Source organism: Vanessa atalanta, chromosome 4 (assembly GCF_905147765.1).
Source record: "Vanessa atalanta chromosome 4, ilVanAtal1.2, whole genome shotgun sequence".
NCBI classification, from domain to species: Eukaryota; Metazoa; Arthropoda; class Insecta; order Lepidoptera; family Nymphalidae; genus Vanessa; species Vanessa atalanta.
The window spans coordinates 6,332,952-6,355,328 of record NC_061874.1 but is presented as its reverse complement, the minus strand read 5'-3'; the positions used below and the strand labels follow the sequence as shown (position 1 = coordinate 6,355,328).

The following is a 22,377-nucleotide window of genomic DNA, read 5'->3' as shown; positions in this document are numbered from 1 at the left end:
GTAGTACAATCATATATATTTTTTATAATAAATGTTGAATTGTATTTTAGCATACATTATGATATCAGGTAAATTTATAACTAAAAACAAAGTATTATTAAAGCTTCTTGAACACCAATTCTAGTGTGAATGTTTTGTTGTTTTATCAGTGAATTGATTGAAGTCTCCAAACATTACTTTCTTGATTAAGCAATATAATTATTTGCTTTGTTATACAATATCATGTCCTATTTATTAACAAAAAAATAGGAGGTTCTCTGATTTCCGAAATTTTGAGATGGATAATTTATTTGATACCAATCTATAACTGATTTTATATAGAATAAAGACTGATAAATCTTTTAAAATAATCATATAACCATAATATATCATTGATAACATATCTTTTGCATAAGATAAATGTTTTTGTATCATTCAAGATAAATATAAAGAAGTTTTAGAAAATATTTTTTGGTTAACACTTACTAGTAATAAATTATAAACTCTTTATATTATTCTACTTTTGATTTGCATTATTGAATCTTTTTAAGAATTAAAACATAAGACAAGTATATAATTATTATATAGATAAATATTATATGTTATGTTATTTATAATTTTGTTAATAATGTCTTGACATTTTTAATTAAAAATATACTCCTAGATAATCAAGGTAAAGCTTAAAATGGCAAGAACATCATGACTATATGGAAACATTGATTTACCTTATAAAAATAAATAAATGGTTCATTTGAAACAGTTTAGGTCTTGGGGAAACAAATCATGAATTTGAATATTAAATTCAATTCAATTATTATGCTTAATGGCTTTCAATTTTGCCAAAGGAAACAGATTTAATATAAAGTTAAGTGACTTAACTTTATATTAAATCTACTATAAGCATCTATAAGTTAAGCCATAGTTTTGAAATTATTATAAATAAAAATAAAATTAAATTTCGTTCTATAATAACATTTATACACAAAATGATTATTATTATTCTTTTGATGACTGTGAAGGTTGTAAATGAAAAATAATTACATATTATTAAAAGTATTAATTATTATAGGTAAGCTTCAACCAATCTATTTGTACCTAACCCAGTTATTGTGATCGAATGTTTGTTTTTTTTTGTTATAATTAAGAATATCTAAATTTTTTGACAGACTATTAATATTGTTAAATTTATCAAATTATTAATTAAAATGGGGCAATCTGCTTAAATACTATGACTATTACATAAAATAGTTTGGTGTTACATATTTTTGTTTTTCCCTACATTCAGATTGGCTTCATTACCATACTAAAAATGTGTTTAACAAATATCCAGTTCTTTTATATTTTGTGAATTATGCAAATGTTATATTATAATTTTTACATATTTTTTACTGTTACGGAATTAAAATAGAATTTAAAAAATAGAAAACTATAGCAATCCTATATATCCTATTTTTCTATATATTAGACTATTAGATGGGATTTAGCTTACATTTAAGGTACTTTAGTGATGTTTGTAACTAACTACATAACATTTATTACATATCGGTGGGTAGAATATCCGGTATCAGATATTGACAAAGATCCATTTCTGAATTGACAAATGTCACTTTTCCTGCTGTGTTTTCATCTAGCCTGCAAATATATCAGAATATAAAGCTTGAGTATTTGAACACTGGAAGTTTAAATGTACTGATTAAGGTTTTTCATCTAACTTACAATTAATGCAATAGATAATATTGTAATAAAATATTATTGGTTCATTATCAGATCCGCAGAAAATAATTAATCTAATCCTTTAGAAGTAATCTTTTAAAATATTATGATCATGTAATTCAAGATTTACACTTACCATCCCTTTATAACTGCCCAGCATCCAGAAAAAAATGTTGGTGCATTTATTATAAGACAAACGCCAAGTCGCTCTGGATAGTGTCTGCTCAGGAGCCAAATCAAATTTTTAAGGACTTGGTAATCCATACATGACAATGTAAAATTGCTTAAGTCAAATACTATGCATAAGTTGTCTACAACCTCTTCAAAACATTTTTTGCTAGCATCCTCCTGTTAAGTATGTTTATAATATGTTGAATTATAATAACCACAAAAATGTTGTATATTTCATCAAAGTTAGTTATAAATGTTTACTTACCAAGCAGTACACAATAAATTTTGTAAGGTCATCAATATTTCTATCATTTGAACTATGATTTTTGGCTGGAATGTAAACAATTGGTCTGCCAATAATATCTCTATGACGGAGCACTCTAGCCTTATTTGAGTATTTCTCAATAATTTCTTTGTTCTCATGCAGATTAGCGACACCATATTCAACTCTCCATTTATTGGTTTTTAATATTGCCTTCAATTATTATTTAGAATTAGGATAGAATTTGTATTAATAAAACATTTTAATTTAAATCTTAGTGTAACACTTATCTTAGTGTTATACAAATGTAAAACAATTGTTTTTTTTTTAAAAAAAACTTAGATTAATTGCTAACTTATTTATATTATATTGAATGATTGGAAATGTACCAAAAATTTGCAGTATAATTATGATACACTTTTAATATTTAGTATTTATCAAATGTATAAAATATTATGATATTTCTTTACCTGAAAAGCATTATCAACTGTTTTGAAAGCCCTTAAATATCTTTTAAGCGAATACTCATTGTGGTATTGCGCTGGATCTGCATCTGCAATTAATTTCATCCTTTCCTTTAATTGCCTGAAATCCTCTTCTTTGATAGGTGCTAAATCTTCTGTCATGGTCAAAATATTTATAAGGTCACTCTGTGGTATTCCTAATTTATGTTAATGATAAAGGGGAAACAAAATTACTAAAAACTAAAAAACAACTGCACTATAAGTAATATCTTTATTTAATTAAATGCGATTTGACAATCGCACACCTCACAACTTCAAAGTCAAGTACATTGACAATGACATGTTTGAAATTGACAGTTCGATACATGGAAAAAAATTATGTCTATTTGATAAATTGAAATACAGCAATCAGAAATAACGACTACTGAAAAAAAGTGCACTATAACTTCAAATCATATTAAAATAATTAGACATTTTTAAGGTGTACTGTAGTTGGCTGAAAAATGTCAAACATTATCTTGAGATAATTACTATTTCTCTACTATATTATGCATGTATTATACATATAAACCTTCCTCTTGAATCTCTCTATCAATTACATAAAACCGCATCAAAGTCCGTTTTGTAGTTTAAAAGATTTCAGGGGTTTTCAGGACTGTGTTTTATACTACGTAGTGACGTAATTGACTTTGTTAACGCTGTGAATAAATTATTATGACTATTATAATAGATACCTATTTAATTAACGAATTGAAGCATAAAATTGATGTAATATATAATTAGCATTTCATTATAGATTTGAAAGTTGTTTAAAATAGTTAAATTATACCAAAAACGTAGTAAGTTAATGTAGAGGGAATCCTACACACATGGTGCACCATACCCTAAAAGAGTGTGTTGTGTGGTGCCAAGTTGTATTTCCTGACGGCGATTATCGGCGAAGACCTATCGCTGCCGAGTGTGACTAACACTCTTGTCTTGTCTTGGCATGCCTGACAGCGAGAGACGCTGGATGAACATCAAAAACAGCTAATAGAGAGATTACCAATGAAATTCTAAAAGAAAAAACCGCTAACATATTTATCTATTCAATTCACAGTAAAGAGATTTAATGTTTAAAATTTAATTATTTATTTACATTTAAAATAATGGGCAGGATAACAATTTAAAAAATGGGACACTAAAGCGATTTGTGTCTTCAAATCTCGCTTCAGACATTGAAGAAAAGGGTGCCTATATCTGAAATTTTCCAAACACTTATTGTACTTGTATAAACATACTTTTTATTAATTTTGGTCTTTCCGTGCTTTGACAATTTCCAATGACGAATCATAGTTCATATTTCTAGGAAAAACATCTAATCAATGGATTTTTTTGTTCATCTTATGAACCAACAAGGCGTATTTGATCCATTATAGGATTAATAGAGGTCTTGCTATTCTTCGTATCTGTTTTATTACATTAAATTTAGTGTTATTAATCTAAACTAAAAATGTAATTTGATAAATTCAGTCATCTGGAATGTATAAAAGATGAAAATATATTGAAAATACGATCAATGAAAATAAAAAAGTAATATTAGTTCGAAGAAATATTTTATAGGAAGCGACGGATTTGATATGAATAAAATAAATGTTTAGGTTACCAATAAATGTTTCAAGTAGTATTAAGAAGAGGTTCCTTTATGAAATGTTTATAGGTCGGGGTTTACTGAGTTTCCCAGACTAAATAGGTAGGTAAGTATTAAGTATTTTGTACATATCATTATTTTTGCGACATTTTCTGCTTTTACATCCAATCAACAAACATTTGTAACGTAATTGCTCTATATAAGCGCCTGATTAAATTTAATTAAACTTGATTTGATAGAATTTGTCTATATTTAGTGAAAAACTTCAGTTTCCTAAAGTCTACAAATATTTGGGGAGTTGGTATTTGAGTGTATTGAGTAGACTACGCAAGTATTTTATTATGGCTCTTGTTCAACCTTTGGCCTTTGGGTCAAATGATTTGTTAACTGTACTACAGAAAATCGGACATCATTTAAACATAAAAAGTTGTTTTCATTAGCTCTGATAAAGTACTGTCTCTGGAACTGTGTTATTAAAAAAATAATTTAGCCCGTAGTCAAAATAAAAATATTCTATCACTTTTCTAACAGCAAACCCAGCAAGTTCAAACCGTTGTTGATTTATCGGAAAATCAGTGTTCAAACTCCAGTAATCAAATTACATTATCAGAAGTTCATCAAAGGTATATCTTATATCTTACTCACGATTAAAATTTTAGTATATGATAAATAAATATACCATCCCAAAAAAAAAATGTGTTTAAAAAAATTCTTGATGACGTTTTACGGTTGTAATATTAGTTCACTTAATATTTAAGTTATACTATAAAAATAAAGTTGAATAAAAGTACTGCAACTTAGATCTTATGTATTGTGTTTGACTTTATTTTTTTATACCACCGCTTATTTGGACCTTTGTCTTAATTAAATATAAGAAAGAAGGCTATTTTTACAAAGATATAGGCAACACATAATCATACAATCATACATATCATGTATAAAGAATCTATTTGCTATAAGTTTTTGATTTCAGCTCCAAATTATAATTAAATAATAAAGAAGTCGTTCATATAAAAGTATTAACTAATTTTCATATAAAAATATAAATAATAAATTGATGGAAATAATTTTGATTTCCTTAAAAAATACTATAGACTAGATTTATTTTCGGTTATATGAATATCCTTTCCGTTAGTATTTAAGAAAGAAGACCATTAGATGCGTCGAAGTTTGGAATGTGGCCAACACGATTTCTGAAATCAGAGATCGTGCAGCAGAAGCTATAGCCGATGTCCACCCGATCAGGCTGCCAGTTGATCCAGTTGAACGCTGCATTATTGCGACATCTGTCCGTACAGAATTGTAATCCTCGAGCCTCGGCAAGTGAATAATAAGGGTTATTGATACTTATGAAGGCGGTACCACGGCGTCTAGATGCATCGTAGACGACCTGAAATATGTAGATTATATTTAGTACGAAATATAATTAAATTAATATAGTGTGAGTCATTAATAAACAAATATACCCTATATATGATTCATATGTATAATACTTGCCTTATAGAAGTATTGAGGTACTGGTACCCTATTATTGGGTTCCAAGAAAATGTTTATAAAACGTCCATTGCTATCCCGGAGTTGTGTCACACCGAAAGTACCAGTGTAGATGACAGTATTGTATCCAGCTACGCCAATTCTTCTCCGAAGGTTCTAGGTAGATTCAGTATAAAATAAAATAGGCTCCAAAACAAATTTTTACTAAGATTGTTTGTAGGTGCAAGTAAGAATTCACACAAAAATACCTGCTCAAGGTTGTTCCAGTTACCAGCGTTGAATGGTTGCCATTGTGGTGCGGCGTTAATAAAAAAGAAAGTAGACCGCTGTGCAGACGCAAATACATGGTCACTTTTAGCTGTAAGGTGACCACGGGCTAAGAACTGAGTCGTAGTGATGTATCGATTAACCATGTCAGTTCCTACCAATCTTCCAATGATATTTCGTTGGTTATTTTGTGTGTAGATATTATTTATATCCACACCAGGAAAGAACGAGCCCGCTTAAATAATAATAAAAAAAAACTGTTATTATGATTCATAGCTTGATAAATATAATCATTTTTGTACAGTACTTAAACATCTCTAACTTACCAAGCCAGCTTGGTCTGTCGACACCAGTTTGATGAACAGCGTTGGTGGGGTTTTGGTTATACCAAACGTATAAGACTTCCATTCGGTTTTGATCATAGCAGGACCAATATACAGTGTAAAAGACATTGTTAACAATAAATCCAGATCTGCAAGCAGTTTATATAATATAAAAAAATATTCAAATTGGTGATAGGGCTTTGTGCGAGATCGTCGAACCACCTACATATCATATATTTTACCGCCAAACAGTAGTACTTATTACTGTTGTGTTTCGCTTGCAAGGTTAATATTTCTTTAAGTACCAATGTTTACAGGCAGTGGTGGACACTGTTGGTCCATTTGCCAGTCATCTTATTTAGATGACATACAAAATAAAACTATATAGGTATATTAATATTAACTTAATACGGATACCTAATGACAATGTTGTTATTGAAACATCTTTCGTTCGTTTGCTGGGCTTCATAGAAAGGATGATTTGAGCACGTCAATTGTCCGAAAGCCCGATTCCCATTTAACCATCCCGCGCCTGACACGAGATTATTGCTCACGCATCTTACAGTCTAAATACAAAACATGGTAAAATAATTAAATACACTTCAAATATTGTATAAAAAAACCTACAATTCGAAGCGCAGAAAAAATATCTTACAGCGGTTTGAACATTTGATAGTATGTTGGGATGAACTATGAGTCGATTCGTTCCTGGACATGATACGATGACTTCTTCGTTTGTGTTAAGATGGATTCGACCACTATTTCCCGTAGGTGCCAAGAAAGTATTTCTTGATCTATGGATATAAATTGGCTGAGGCTGTCCAAGATCTCCATTGACTTGAAAAGTGCATCCTATAACCAAAACAGGAAATAATAATAATGGCTAAAACACCAAGAATATTTTAATATTCTTAACACCAAAGCAATAAAAACTATCTTCACAATACTTGATTATTTATATTATATTTGCAAAAGTTAACTTTTATGACATAAAGCTAAAACATTGCGTTATTAGTATACGAGTATTTACCACTGCGTGTTGTAGCTGTTGACGTTATATTAACCCAGTTGCGTTCTTCAATCTCAAGCCATTTATCAAGATAGTTTTCAAACTCTTCTTCGCCTAATTTGAAAGCTAAAAGTGCAGGATCTGTGAAAAGTGGCTGATACGATCGCAAGGATTAGGCGAAACATCGTTGAACAGTTGTCCGTTGCGACGACCAGAAACAAAGGCCCTTCGGCAACTTGTGTGGAACAGTGTCACTGACACACCTTTTCATATGATATTTATACGATATCCATATCTTTTTTAGCAAATAGAAAAAAATCTCGAGATTTGGGACGATAAAGAGATTATTTTAAGTATAACATCATAGTTGTTGATTATGATAAAGCTTTGTTTTGAAAACCAGTTTGAATTAAATTCCGTCTTTAAGTTGAAGATAGAAGGCGCTCCTTTAATCATACGATTTCTAGTCTCACTAGACACTAGACATTTTAAAATAAACCTAAAGTTCTGTGATTTAAAGGTCTGATACATATTGTATGTAATCTGTTTTTAATAATTATGTGTGTTTACATATAAGACGTAAGTTCGTCAACAAACGTTGACGAAAGATATATAAGAGGAGAAAGAAACTTTTATCCTTGCATATCTTCTATCCATTAACATTACTTTCGATGTTTAATATAATTAATAAAGGTTTCATATAATGCGTTTTATCAGTCTCTTATAAAATAGCTGCGAAGATGATGAAATGACTCAGCATTTGTTACATAACTTTAATGACATTAGAGTAATCGTGTGTTGAGTATGGTACTACATAATTAGTCAACAATAATCAAAATTTGTCGTTAAGCTTAAATATATCCTATATCGTCTGTTTCTCATCTGGGTTGTATTAAAGTGGTAGCTGTCATTCTACTGCTGTGTTTATTTCATACCTAGTTATATTTATTAAAAATATATATATTTTTCATCAATTTCATAAATACTTCATTTACACTATAAGTATATAATTTGTTTTTTTAATATCTTAAGGTATTAATCAAACAATCATAAACAAGTAATCATTGCACATATACCAATAATGATAAAGCTATTCATTTGAATCAATCAACACTTATATAAATTTTCAAAAATGTCGTGTTTTAAAAATTAAGTAGATACACGATAGAAAAGCAGCGGATAGAATATCGCGGTTGAAGGAAACAATCATGAGAAAAACTTCGGGTGTATACTGATTGCCTGTCACATGTTTATCCTCCAATCCGCATTGAAGCTTCTAACCTTGTCCTAAATTGGTGAGAAGGCTGGGAGTGGAACATTTACAGGTTGTTACTGTGACTACTTCGTTGCTTCAATTGTTCGGATCGTATTATGGAGTGAAGGAAAATTCAGTGTTTACGCAAACACTCAAATACTGTAATCTGTGCATCCGTTGAGGTTGGCCTTTGTGACCAGAAGCGATCAGGTGGATATCGCCGCTCTTTTTAGTTGTTTTCTTCTATTAACTTTGCAATCGAGAATCATAATTACGAAGGGATTAGTATGGCCTAAAAACAGATTAGAGCTTATTTTTGAAATAACACAAACAAACGATGAACTGTAGAAGCAGCGCAAGTTTTTCTAAAGTCTAAGCTACTTTTGTTGTAAAAAACATTAGAATTCCAAAAAGTCAATCATATAATAACATTATAAATAATTAAAATTAAATATTTTATCTATATAGCAATTAAGAAAAGATTATTTCTCATATCAAATCTTTGAATGTAAATTCCAATTATAATGTTATATCTAAATCATATCTCAATCGATTACACACGACAAATAAATATTGACGTGCTAATCCTTTATCAAAATTACTTGCTAGTTAGTTTATATTTATTTATTATTAATATATACATGCACGAAATATTTAATAATATATTTTTGTAAATAAAGAAAAGCCGGTTAATTGCAAGGTAAACTATGAAGAGACACTTGATAATTATTTATCACTTACGGTGATCTCTTCCAGGGAACTTCAATTAAGATTTTTAGGAAAAGACAAAATACAGAAACAGTCATGTGTATATTAAGTAATTATCCTGTTTTTTTATATGGCTTTGGGCCACTTAGGGTCCCTGATTGGCCTATTGCCCGTAGACATTGGCACTGTAAATATATTAGTCACTCCTAACATTAACAATTTTTTTTTTCGAAGTGATTATGCTTTTGACCCTAATGGCCTCTATAGCGTCACTAAGCTGTGATGCTTGGCGGTAGGATATATGATAAGGTACTACCTGTACCTACCGAGATGGAGTTGCACAAAGTCCTACTATTGCGTAAATATATTATTAATAAATAATAACAATACAAATACTTTAAAAAAATATACAAATAGTATTGTCACTCTATTTTTTATCCCTGGAAATGGAACACAAATGTCAAAAGTGGCGCTATGCAAAGGCTGGGTGTGTGGTCGTATATTCAAGTTTCGTATTTTCAGTGAACGTTGGCCGCGCCACTACCTTCCTACTGCTGCTCAGTGTTACAACGCTCAGTGTTTGGTCACTTATGGTGATTATTTATGACTTTTGTGGCTATTTGAATATGCAGTGATTTTCTCGAAACACATACAGCTACACTATGTCGTCCGAAGACGAAGGTTTTAATCCATTTCTGATCACCGATCCTACATACATATTATATCCCTATGGATTCAGCTATTATAATAAATAAGTATAAACATATGTATTTGAAATTTAGCTGACATTTATTTTCCCCTTTCCATATTTTCATAACGTATTCTATAACTGTAAAGGTTTCATAAATTAATAACATATTTTTTTAAAAAGTTTATATTTTTTTAATGTTAATTGTAAAACGAGCGACGAGCCAAGCTCACAGTAGCCCATTGTGGAGATATAGAGCTATCGATTTTGATGTAGTGTCGCGATATCTGTGTATCGTGTAAAAACCCCCAAGGTCAATAAAATATTTTACTTTTTTGTTAAGCGATTGTTTTTAGCACATTTTGTTTTTTGAGCATTTAAAACTAAATTATGTACATTGAACCAATCGTGTATCTGTGATAATGCACTGTTCACATCGTCATAGTCAGTTTTTTCCTGTCGACTTTAAAAATCAGTGAAATATAGTTAGCAAACAACACTATATCCGATGAGCCGAGATGGCCCAGTGGTTAGAACGCGTGCATCTTAACCGATGATTTCGGGTTCAAACCCAGGCAGGCACCACTGAAATTTCATGTGCTTAATTTGTGTTTATAATTCATCTCGTGCTCGGCGGTGAAGCAAAATATCGTGAGGAAACCTTCATGTGTCTAATTTCAATGAAATTCTGCCACATGTGTATTCCGCCAACCCGCATTGGAGCAGCGTGGTGGAATATGCTCCAAACCTTCTCCTCAAAGGGAGAGGAGGCCTTTATCCCAGCAGTGGGACATTTACGGGCTGCTACTACTATATCACAAATACCTTTAACATAGAAAGGAAGGTCATTTATTTATACTAGAAATAGAAAAGGATAAAAAATTGATCCTTGTGGAACACCCATTTTTAACGTAGATCCACAAGACTTTATTCCATTAACGAAAATTTATTGGACTCTTTGACTTAAGTATGGAGCAATGAGATGAAGAGATTACCTTAAATACCGTAGCATTTGAGCTTATAAAGAAGCGTGTCGTGTTCTACACAATCAAATCACAGAATACTCCGTTAACAGTCTGTGATTTTTCCCATGGATTGTAAATATATTTGAGAAGTGCTATTCCTGCATCAGTTGTCGAGTGACCTCTTGTAAACCCGAATTGATCACTATGAAAAATAGTATTTGTACCGGAATGCACAAGCAGTTGATAGATTGAGAAGAAGAATTAGAAGAAAGATGACATTGAAGAAGAAAATATTTTTTACTACATTTTAACAAGGAAATGAACCCGAGTCCAAACTCTTGTAAAAAAGTACTGCTTATATACATACATACATACATATACCAATAAATTTTACCGAAATGCTCTAAATGTCGTTAGTTTTTTAAATTGAGGGTTTTAAATACTTTTATGATATCTATTGCAGAGACTTTTTCAAATGAAAAATAACGCATTTAGAAACATTATTATTTAATAATCTAGCTGCATCTAATGTAAATGAAATTTTATTTTATTAGATCCATTATCAAAAAATATTTCAAATAAAATGGAAATTTCTAATTCAGATTTTGTGTGTCTACTACCTGCGTTCAATTTGATTGATACCATTTCGTTTTTGGGTTTAACACAAACACTATCAATAACATCCCATTAATTTACACACTATCTTTAAATATTAATAATACTTAATATATTTCATTCCCCCTCCCTATGTATTCTACTATGTAGATCCCATCGAGGCCGAATTCTAAAACTCTTTGATATACTTATGTAAACAATTCTTGAGGTAAGATTTCCGACTGACGGTCTTCATCTAGAAAAAATAATTTTTCACTATATATAATTTTAATTTTGATTAAATCGGTTTTTCCGTTTAACCTTGAAAACCAAGCTAAAGATGCATTCAAATATTCAATCCATCTTGTGTACCTTCTCAAACATTATTGACACACGATACCTCTACGACAGCCGATATAACATCACATGCCTTATTATATTGGATTTGCATGTTACTGGTTATAAATGACCAACATACTGCAACTGCCTGTAAATTTCAATAGGCTTTAGTATTGCACTAACAGAAATCTTTAATTATATACATTCTTCTTTTACCGCAGACCAATTAATAATTGAAGCGTGCCAAGAGACATAGCCTGTAAACAAAGCCAAATGAACTGTCGTTTTACTTCGCCAGAGACAATCTTAATTAGACGCAGGCTACAAAATAAATTATAAACGAAGTAGGTAAGCATTAACGAGTAGTTTGTATTAATTGTATTATTGTTTGTAATTGTTTAGTTCACTAGCTGAAAACTTGAGTGTACACATAATTGTAGCATTCGAGATCGAAAACAATTTATATACAAGTGTACTTCTATGTTAATTAAAGTTTTAATGTTGAATATTTTGTATCAAACGAATTCTCTTTCATTTTAATTTCAATTTATTATTTCAGAATGTAACAGCAAATAATTTAAATATTTTTCATACGTTTTGTGAAGCGTCGCTCTACAAAACTATTAAAAATTTTAAAGACAATAAAAGTTTGATTCTACGACTGACAATACTATTTTATTTGTTTGTTTGAGTTTAAACTGAAAAGCAAAAATTTAAAGAAGCTAGATATTTTGGCAAAATGGTATTCATATACCATCATTATATATTGTGAGATGGTACAGATTTTAAAAAGTAAGTATGTGTAATCATTAATTCTATAATAATAATAATAACTTGCATAAAATAATTCTCATGCAGTAAAAACACATTTAAAAATAAACTTTAAAACAATATGTTACAAAACATTCCCTGTTATAAAAATTCAACAAAGTAATTCAAACTTACAAAGTGATATTGGCCGTTTCGCTGAAAATGTTTAGCTTTTTGTAAAAAGAAAAAAGTGTATCTATTTAAAGATTTTGTTTTGTATTTATTTAAATATAATTTACTAGCTTTGGAACGCGGCTCCGACCGGTAGATATAAAAAATTAGCCTACGTCTAAGGGTTGAAACTTGCTTCACAAGAAATTTCACCAAATTCGGATTAGTGGTGAAAGCGCAACAGACACATAGAGTTACTATCGTATTTATAATATTAGTACAGATTAGCTTTAACGACCTTTTGTAATTAGTAAAAATAATACGACGCTTAATACAAATTATATGTAAGCTCATAAAGATTTTTATGTTGGGTATCAAAATTTAAATAATACTCGCTTATTATTCAAATAGAGAGTCTATTTTTATACAAGCATTTTTTGCCGCTTCAGAATGTTAATTTTACCGAGGAAATGAGACAAGAAACTCAGTAATTACTCTTTTAAACATTTACAAATGCTAGATTAATGAACCAGTCGCTATTCCCCTATGTTATAACAGTATTTATATTTTATTAAATGCGTGAGAATTGTATAATAAATATTAAATAAAAGAAGTATGCAATGTTTTAAGTAAGTATGTTCCGTTATTATTATATATTATTATAACCTAAGCAGAAGGTTTGAAAGTATTTCAATAAAATTTATACACAATATTTTATGTATATATCAAAGGTATAAAAGTAGGTACTAAGGTGCTCAGAATACTATTTTGACTTCCAAACTTATCATAGTCACCGACAGAAAATGATCATTATTAAAAACGAATTACTAAAAATTAGTAAAACTACATAATATCTGATACTCCGCAAATATCTGGGATGCACTGCAGAAACGTGGCAACTACATCAGAATACTGAAATTGTATGCATAGGTCTTTAGTTGATGCTGATCCAGACAGGCTTACACAAAGGCTTTGTGGATAGGTACCACCCACTCATCAGATAATCTTCCATTAAACAGCATTAGTTATTATTGTTGTGAATCAGTGCTTAAGTTCAATTTAAGGGTTGAGTTAGGCAGTGTAAGTGGACTGATATTTACTGAGTAAACTACAAATACATAATGTTTCCACAAATATTACCAGGTGATGACAGATGCTGCGAACCTAGACTTTTAAATTTTAAGATAAATTTAGAAAATAAACTTTACAATATTTCATCAAAGAACTAATTGTGTGAGGGCGAAGCCGCGGCAATCAGCTCGTTTCTTAAGTATATATTATAATTTATGACCTTTAATATAAGCAAAACTTGTTGCATAAAGTTCTCCGTGAGCAGGTTTATTAGTTATTAACAAAATTGTGAGGCATTATTCATGATGAAAGTGTGTTCAATGAATCTTGACATTATTTAGTTTCATGCTATAGATATGTTTGTTATAATACGAGTAGGTACATATATGTTTTTAAGTTTCTGCAGCTTATCATTTTTAAAAGTATTCTAATAAGCTATTGTGAAATAAATTAAGTTTTGAAAAATTTAATTTTTACTTTTTATTAAAGTTCTTTACAACTTAATTTCGTTTTGAATCTAATTTATAAATTGTTTAAAATTTCACGTCAAACGTTTTTTACCGTATATTTTCGTTAGAGAAATATTATGTTTCAATTTATTTATTATTTTATTCAAATCAATTTTCATGTACATTGAATATGTAATTAAATTGTTCGGTAAATACCTTATCCTCCTTTGTTTATGGATCGATTTTCTATAATTAATTTAAAAATATATATCGCGAAACATGCACATTCATCTAATATAAATTGTATTTTAAATTTTCATCAAATATTAATGTTCGAATTTCGACTACTGGGCGAGCTAAAATTACTAGAATTTTAATTTAAAATTTCGGTTTGAACTTCGCTGCCATTTATATATTATAACATGTTTCATTTTGCATGCGAAATTTAATATAGAAATACAATTGCGTATCATTTAAATACCCTTTATTTGACAAAAAATATATTCTAAAACGTGACATATATTCATCATATCTTATTAAGACTCCCGCCGCGTAATTTTTTATTGTTAAGAGTTAGATGGTTCAATTAATAACCAACATTTAACTCCATAAGAAGATGCTTACAAATGCATAAGACGAAGCATGATAGACGAAGATACAGTTTTAAAATAATGTATTTTGTTATCGTCGTACTACGGGTACCTTTAGCGAACATTAGAGGACACTTCGCCTGACTTGCTTATGCTTAAGAATATTTTTCTATATTTTATCTGATATTTCAAATGTTTATATTTACATCTAAGAGTTATAAATACCGTGTATTATAAAAACCAGATAATGGCTATTTTAAATGTTAACAATCCAGAACTACAAGAATAAAGTCAAAGGTCAAGGCTATTTTGAAAATTTTACTCAACTTTTTCTGAAGCACCGTAAATGCTACAAATTACAGTGTAATAACATATTTGTTTTATTGGTATCACAGGTAAAGGTAGCCCTATGTCTATTTTTATTATTATAATCCATTCAAAATGTTATTTGCAAAAATAGAACCAAGCCCCTGAAATAATTGCTCATTTGTTAAATAGATTTTAAAACTATAAGAATATGCCTTCTTCTTAAAACAATCCATCTAATGTAATGAAAATCCAACATTAGCGTGAACGCTAATAAAAACAAACAGAAAGTACGGGGCTTTTATTTATTATATCGAAAGGTAAAGAACATTAATTTTTGTACAGTTAAATGCGCTAATCATAAGCATGCAACAGTCCGATTTCAAAGAATATTTGTGTTTAGAAAACCCGTTAATTCACGACGATTATAAAACAAAATCATACCGCTGCTGTCTGTCAGTGTGTCTGATAATGAACTCAAAAAACAAAAGAACCGATTTTCGTATGATATTTCGTCACTCCATCTTTAGGTGTAAAACCTATAGATGGAGTGATTTGTATGGAAGGGTTAAGGGTTAATTAATTATAATTTTATGTAAGTTGGCCACTATTGATAAGTTATTTATATTATATTTTGGTAGTTTTAGTTGCTCTTAGCAAAAACCCTTCTACAGGTGAAGGCTCCTTTTAAGTACTTGGGTACAAAGTTCTTAATTGGTACTTTAAGAAATATTTATCAGTCCTCATATCATCAATACGCTGCTAACTTTGGAAGTAAAATGTAATGTCTCTTGTGCCGTAGTCACATTGACTGAGCTCCCTTTAAACCTGAACACAACAATATTAAATATTACTATTTGGCGGTAAAATATATAATGAAAGAGTGGTAATCCAGACACAAAGCCTTCCCACTGCGTAAACTCTCTTCTATGCTTAGATGCAGACGTTCATCTGTCATCAGTTTCACGATCTTTTTCTTCATCGCTAATTTCAAAATCATAAATAAGAAAATACAATAGTCCTTGTCCTGTTTTGAACTCACAAACTTCAGGTAAGAATCTCTTTTAATAACTACAATCCGTATAAATATACAGTGTTACTGTTTTTGGAATCGTGTACATAAAGTAATTTATTGTATAAAGTTATATATGAAAAAAATAAAAGCTCATTCTGGTAAACAAGTATATGGTGGTAAAAAAATATTGCAAAAGGTCTCAAGCAAATTAATTCTTGGCAGTTAAATTCCCAGGTAATAAGCCCCAGGCGATGTAAATACAGCGCTAGACGTTCATCCACAATAATTATATTGTGGATAATGAAATAACAAATAAAATATTATGGAAGTAACAACAAAGTTTTGTAAACATTTTTTTAAATCTAATATAGAAAGTTAAATGGTGAAGTGTGTCTTCATCATGTGTGTGTTGTGTGAAGGCAAGTCAAAATCCATTGACATTGGTATTTTAAGAAATATTAATCATTCCAAATATTAATAGAAGAATTATGACGTTACAGCAGTCTGTGCATGACCTTTACCTTTTCGATCCAGGGGATAAGGCGCTCGAAGTGCTCTCGCACCAGCGACTGGAGTCAGTTACCTACAATTAAGTACACAAGCCGAGATGGCCCAGTGGTTAGAACGCGTGCATCTTAACCGATGATTTCGGGTTCAAACCCAGGCAGGCACCACTGAAATTTCACGTGCTTAATTTGTGTTTATAATTCATCTCGGGCTCGGCGGTGTTTCAACGAAATTCTGCCACATGTGTATTCCGCCAACCCGCATCGGAGCAGCGTGGTGGAATATGCTCGAAACCCTCTCCTCGAAGGGAGAGGAGGCCTTTATTCAAGCAGTGGGACATTTACGCTCTGCTAATAAAAAATAAGTACACAAGACAGACATATATTTACTAAAAGTCAAAATCTTTATTTAATATAGACGCATTAAACTTAGGTATTTATTGTCAAACATCTGCTATCAAGTTGGGCAGAAATAAATATGTATACATACATACATAAATATAAATAACATAAAACATACATAAATCGTCGAACGAAATTCAGCTGGATTTTAAATTTTATATTGTTGTTTACAATGTATAGATTCATATTTCTATTTAAAATAGACAAGAAACGATCGTTTTGTTAAGTTTGATTAAAACATTTTATCACAAACATCTGAAAAAACAGAATACACAATATAGATGTAGTAAAGCCACTCAAAATAATTCATTACATTAGAGTAATTTCCATGACTATGATGGCATTAATATGAACTCGCTCAAACTAGACAAGGAATCAAGGTTCAAAGGCCGAAATCCGTCAGAAGATTATATGATTTTGCGATATATGAGGTCGGTGCGGCAAATCTTATCGGAGAATAGCACTGCATAGGGGGATATTATAGTGTGTGCGTATTACGTAGATGAGCTAACTATACCCGCACTCTCATAGGATGGCAACATCTAATATTCAGAAAATCAGTTCAAATTTCGCTCCGTATCCCTGTAGTGAAAGACTAGCCACCTTATAAGTAAGCCACGAGACCAAGTCATACAGAATATACTTTTAAGTTTAGTTCACGATAATAACTCAACAATAGTCATGGCATGTATAATGTAAAAACAAAAATATTTCAGATATTATATATAAATTATATAACTCTGTCTGTCTATCTGTCGCTCTTTAACTGCCAAACCAATGAACCAATGAAACCAATGAATGTTGAATTTGACGAAATTTGGTATAAAGCAAACTTGAACTCCAAGGAAGGACATACGCTGCATATTTGATTAACACATGACAACCAACCCCTAGCGAGCGAAGCCGCGGGCGACAACTATTTATATATAAATAGTGATTCAGAACAGTTTGTAGGCAGCAATCAATTTAATTTAAAAATATATTGAAAAGATTAACTTATCTCAATAATAACTATTTAATTGATAATCCAAAGACTAAGTTGATACATAATCCAACCATCACTCATCCCATGTACAACGAATGTTTTTGATAAAGTTGTAAGGTCTTAATTTTTACTTCAATTTATAATTACATGATAAGGAAATCTCAAACGCAAATATGAACATAAAATAAAAATATTCAATTGATAAGAAATATAATTGATTTTATTAAAAAGTAATTTAGAGACTAGATTTTATATTTTTATTGTACTTTATTGTTCCTTTGGTAAATGGTAACCATATGTGTTCTTAGTTATACATATGTCTTTTCCGTAAGTATTTAAGAAAGAAGACCGTTAGATGCATCGAAGTTTGGAATGTGAGCAATACGACGTCTGAAGTCAGCGATCGTGCAGCAGAAACTGTAGCCGATGTCCACACGATCAGGCTGCCAGTTGATCCAGTTAAAAGCTGCATTATTACGACATCTATCCGTGCAGAATTGTAATCCTCTAGCCTCAGCAAGAGAATAATAAGGGTTATTGATACTTATAAAGGCGGTACCGCGGCGTCTCGATGCGTCATAAGCGACCTGTAATAAATATGTAATTTTGTTTAGTACAAAATTTTATTACCCAATAATAAATATACAAATTTGAATATGGACGTGATTGAAAAAAATTGAATAATACATACCTTGTAGAAGTATTGAGGTACCGGTACTCGGTTGTTAGTCTCCAAGAAAATATTTACAAAACGTCCATTACCATCACGGAGTTGTGTCACACCGAAGGTACCAGTATAGATGACAGCATTGTATCCAGCTGCGCCAATTCTTCTCCGAAGATTCTATGAACATAGAGAAAAACCTTATTATTATTTTTATAGCATTGTTAATGCATTACGTCTTTTCGTTAAAACTGTTTAAGTAAGCTATAAAAAAATTGCATTTTCTTAATTAAAAGACACAGTGCAATAAATCAAAAACGTTTAAGAATAATTAAATGAAAATGATAAAATTGTTATTTAATAATCCCGATTGAATTAAAACAATAAATCAAATAAGTTTTAATAATAATATATGCAACCGTTTTAGAGAGAAAGAAAAACGTCGCTTGAACTGAAGATAAAAAAAAAATCCTTAAATCAATTCAAAAAAATTAGCATATAAATTGTTACTAAGATTGTAGTAAGAATTCACACAATAATACCTGCTCAAGGTTGTTCCAGTTACCAGCATTGAATGGTTGCCATTGTGGTGCAGCGTTAATAAAGAAGAAAGTAGACCTTTGTGCAGAAGCAAACACGTGATCACTTTTAGCAGTGAGGTGACCACGGGCTAAGAACTGAGTCGCAGTGATGTATCGGCCAACCATATTGGTTCCTACCAATCTTCCAATGACGTTTCGTTGGTTATTTTGTGTGTAGACATTGTTTATGTTAACACCGGGAAAGAATGCACCAGCTGAAAAAAACAGCAGTTGTTAAAATTTCTATTTCAATACAATAAGACTATTTATAAAATGTCTCAATGTCTATTACTTACGTAGCCAGCTTGGCCTGTCAACACCGGTTTGGTGAACAGCATTAGTGGGGTTTTGGTTATACCAAACGTACAAAACCTCCATTCGGTTTCGGTCGAAGCAAGACCAATATACAGTGTGAAAGACATTGTTAACAATAAATCCTGTCCTGCAAGTCATTTAAATGATATAAAAAGATATTCGACTTACAATCTGTATTGTATGTACTGTAATATCTTGAAAATAGATACCTAATAACAACGTGGTTATTGAAACATCTTTGGTTTGTTTGCTGGGCTTCATAGAAAGGGTGATTTGAGCACGTCAATTGTCCAAAGGCCCGATTCCCATTTAACCATCCCGCGCCTGATACGAGGTTATTGCTAATGCATCTAGCAGTCTAATTAAAAGGAAAGTTATTACATCATGATTCTGATCACTCTATAGTACACATAACTCAAGCTTAAAAAAAATCTTACAGCAGTTTGAACATTTGCAATAATATTTGGATGACGAATGAGCCGGCTCGGTCCTGGACATGATACGATGACTTCTTCATTAGCATTAAGGCGGATTTGACCACTGTTTCCATTTGGAGTCAGAAAAGTATTTCTTGATCTATGGATATAGACTGGTTGTGGCTGTCCAAAGTCGCCGTTAACCCGCAAAGTGCAAGCTATAAATAGTAAAATAAATAATGGATCAAATCAAATTACAAATTTTAAGTATCTTTACAAAAGCCTAGTTATTTGGCGTTTATTTACCATTGCGTGTTGTAACTGTTGCTGATACATTAAGCCAATTCTGTTCTTCAATCTCAAGCCACTTATCCAGGTAGTCTTCAAACTCTTCTTCGCCTAATCTGAAGGCTAATTCCGAAGGGTGTGGTAGCGTGGCTGGAATGGCGCTCACGGCCAAGGTGACAGATGTGATCGCAAGGATCAAGCGAAACATCGTACAGTTTTTCGTTGCGACGACCAAAAACAAAGGCCCGTCGGCAACTTATGTGGAACAGTGTCACTGACATCATCTTTTCATTTGATATTTATACGATATCCATATCTTTCCAAAACATATAAAAAAACAAATCTATTTCATCGGGAACAAGATAAAGAAGATTATTTTTTAAATAAAACATTTTAAGTATTATGATAAAGTTTAAAGCTTTTGATTTCAAAATGGGTGTAATTTATAAATTATTTTTCATTGCATTTCGATACGATTTTTTTTTGCCCAAAGTATTAATTTATGCTAAAGAGATCAACAAAAATGAGCTTTAACTTGTTTAAATTATAATTGGAATTTTATTGTTTCGATTTTATTTTATACATAAGTGACACTTTAAATATATAAATTTCAACAAAATATGAAAATCGTTATCAACAATTAATAACTTGAATTTTAATCCAACAAAAGTAACACTAGACGTAATATATAAAACATATAAAAAAAGGTAATTGCACTTCTTATGAAAGAATATCACGACATTGCGGTTTAAAATAAAGATGGAGTCACAAATGGAATGCGTGTAATTGCTAAGGTTTTCGATTTCCGTCGATGAATAGTTCCTTTATTTCACGCTAGACATATCATATTTTATGAACACTAATGGAGATGTCGATTTTTTCAGAGGGGCGCCGTAGTGTAGTAGTGGTCGTGGAGTAAAAGGATTTTCTCTCGGCGTATACAGGTTTCACTTGAAAACTTGGTAGTGCTTGCCTGAATTAATAAAGACTGCGTTTCATATTACAATTAAATATATGGAAATTGCTGTCGGATGTTATTTTATTATTTAAAAAAATAGTCTTATAAAAAAAAATACATGATAATAAATCAATTATTACTAAATAATAATTACTTATAATCCTATTTAATATACACTAGATGAAAGCGCGGCCTCGCTTGGGTAAAATAATTAAAACTGAATAAATACAGTTCATCCTTTATTTTTCATATAACATTTTCATAAATGTTGAGCTATAATTTATTGTGGATAAGCTTCCATCGGGTCTACCGTACCCTTGCACGAAGTTATTATTTGGAAAACACTTTCTGAATGCACCCGTAAACGTCAAACATGGTCACCCATTCTAATATGTTTCGATCAAGTCTATTGTAGACCTGCACGAAATTATTAATATAGAAGATTTGACATTTTACCCTGTCGTGCTATCAATATTTTTTTAATAATAGTATCGGATAAATAAATTATTCTTAAGATATGCATAACATTTCATGACACCTGTTGCATTCATGCAACTTTTGTTTAATCTATATGTAAAAAAAATGTTTTAAGTAATAAAGAATCGTGCAATCAAGAATAAATAAATAAACATTGGCATATTTTTAACGTAAACAAATGATCAAAAAACAGAGAGTCAATAAGTTCAATGTTCTTTGCTTTTGTTTAAACTTGACAGGCTTTTAATCGTGGCTCGTATTACATTTTATTAATCTTGGAATTTTCGTCGTTATGTGCGTGCCCATCAATTTTGATAATAATTTGATTTCAGATAAACACGCCCCCGGTACATGCTCTACCCACGTAATTATTGATAATAAAGATAATTAAAAATATAATTGATATTTGCCACAATCATTAATATTTTAAATGAGTGAATTGTCTGACAAAAAAGACATAATATAATTTCAGTTGATAAGATATTATCATTAAAGCTATTTTGATTGATTTAAAAATATTAAAATAAAATTAAAAAATAAATTAAATAATTTAAAAATGTAGTTTGGTAAGG

General features: G+C 30.6%; 2 protein-coding genes across 3 annotated transcripts; both read right to left on the bottom strand.

The window, feature by feature from the left end:
- Nucleotides 1-1,484: 1,484 nt before the first annotated feature.
- LOC125077705 (CRAL-TRIO domain-containing protein C3H8.02) lies at nucleotides 1,485-2,900 on the bottom strand. Its single transcript, XM_047689710.1, has 4 exons — nucleotides 2,596-2,900; nucleotides 2,129-2,338; nucleotides 1,829-2,040; nucleotides 1,485-1,611 (listed from the first exon to the last, which is right to left on the bottom strand). The coding sequence occupies exons 1-4, from the start codon at nucleotides 2,749-2,751 to the stop codon at nucleotides 1,515-1,517; spliced, it is 675 nt and encodes a 224-aa protein (XP_047545666.1). The 5' UTR covers nucleotides 2,752-2,900; the 3' UTR covers nucleotides 1,485-1,514.
- Nucleotides 2,901-5,278: 2,378 nt separating this feature from the next.
- Nucleotides 5,279-20,633, bottom strand: LOC125077621. Of its 2 annotated transcripts, XM_047689600.1 has the most exons (8): nucleotides 20,512-20,593; nucleotides 7,334-7,456; nucleotides 6,959-7,155; nucleotides 6,721-6,869; nucleotides 6,307-6,452; nucleotides 5,962-6,215; nucleotides 5,717-5,869; nucleotides 5,279-5,609 (listed from the first exon to the last, which is right to left on the bottom strand). In XM_047689600.1, the coding sequence occupies exons 1-8, from the start codon at nucleotides 20,576-20,578 to the stop codon at nucleotides 5,358-5,360; spliced, it is 1,341 nt and encodes a 446-aa protein (XP_047545556.1). In that variant the 5' UTR covers nucleotides 20,579-20,593; the 3' UTR covers nucleotides 5,279-5,357. The 2 variants fall into 2 exon arrangements, with proteins under 2 accessions (XP_047545556.1, XP_047545557.1); XM_047689601.1 differs by lacking the exons at nucleotides 5,279-5,609; nucleotides 5,717-5,869; nucleotides 5,962-6,215; ... (2 more) ...; nucleotides 6,959-7,155; nucleotides 7,334-7,456 and adding exons at nucleotides 18,348-18,693; nucleotides 18,798-18,950; nucleotides 19,313-19,566; ... (1 more) ...; nucleotides 19,876-20,024; nucleotides 20,104-20,300 and having other exon boundaries at nucleotides 20,389-20,633.
- Nucleotides 20,634-22,377: the final 1,744 nt, after the last annotated feature.

Bases quoted from the DNA above. Each gene is read 5' to 3' on its own strand.
- LOC125077705 (XM_047689710.1), bottom strand. From the start codon at position 2,751: ATGACAGAAGATTTAGCACCTATCAAAGAAGAGGATTTCAGGCAATTA. The intron at 2,339-2,595 runs GTAAAGAAATAT...TAATAATTGAAG, and splicing joins CAGTTGATAATGCTTTTCAG to GCAATATTAAAAACCAATAA. The intron at 1,612-1,828 runs GTAAGTGTAAAT...ATATATTTGCAG, and splicing joins TGGGCAGTTATAAAGGGATG to GCTAGATGAAAACACAGCAG.
- LOC125077621 (XM_047689601.1), bottom strand. From the start codon at position 20,578: ATGTTTCGCTTGATCCTTGCGATCACATCTGTCACCTTGGCCGTGAGC. The intron at 20,025-20,103 runs GTAAGATTTTTT...CCTTTTAATTAG, and splicing joins TTGCAAATGTTCAAACTGCT to ACTGCTAGATGCATTAGCAA. The intron at 19,794-19,875 runs GTATCTATTTTC...AATGACTTGCAG, and splicing joins AATAACCACGTTGTTATTAG to GACAGGATTTATTGTTAACA.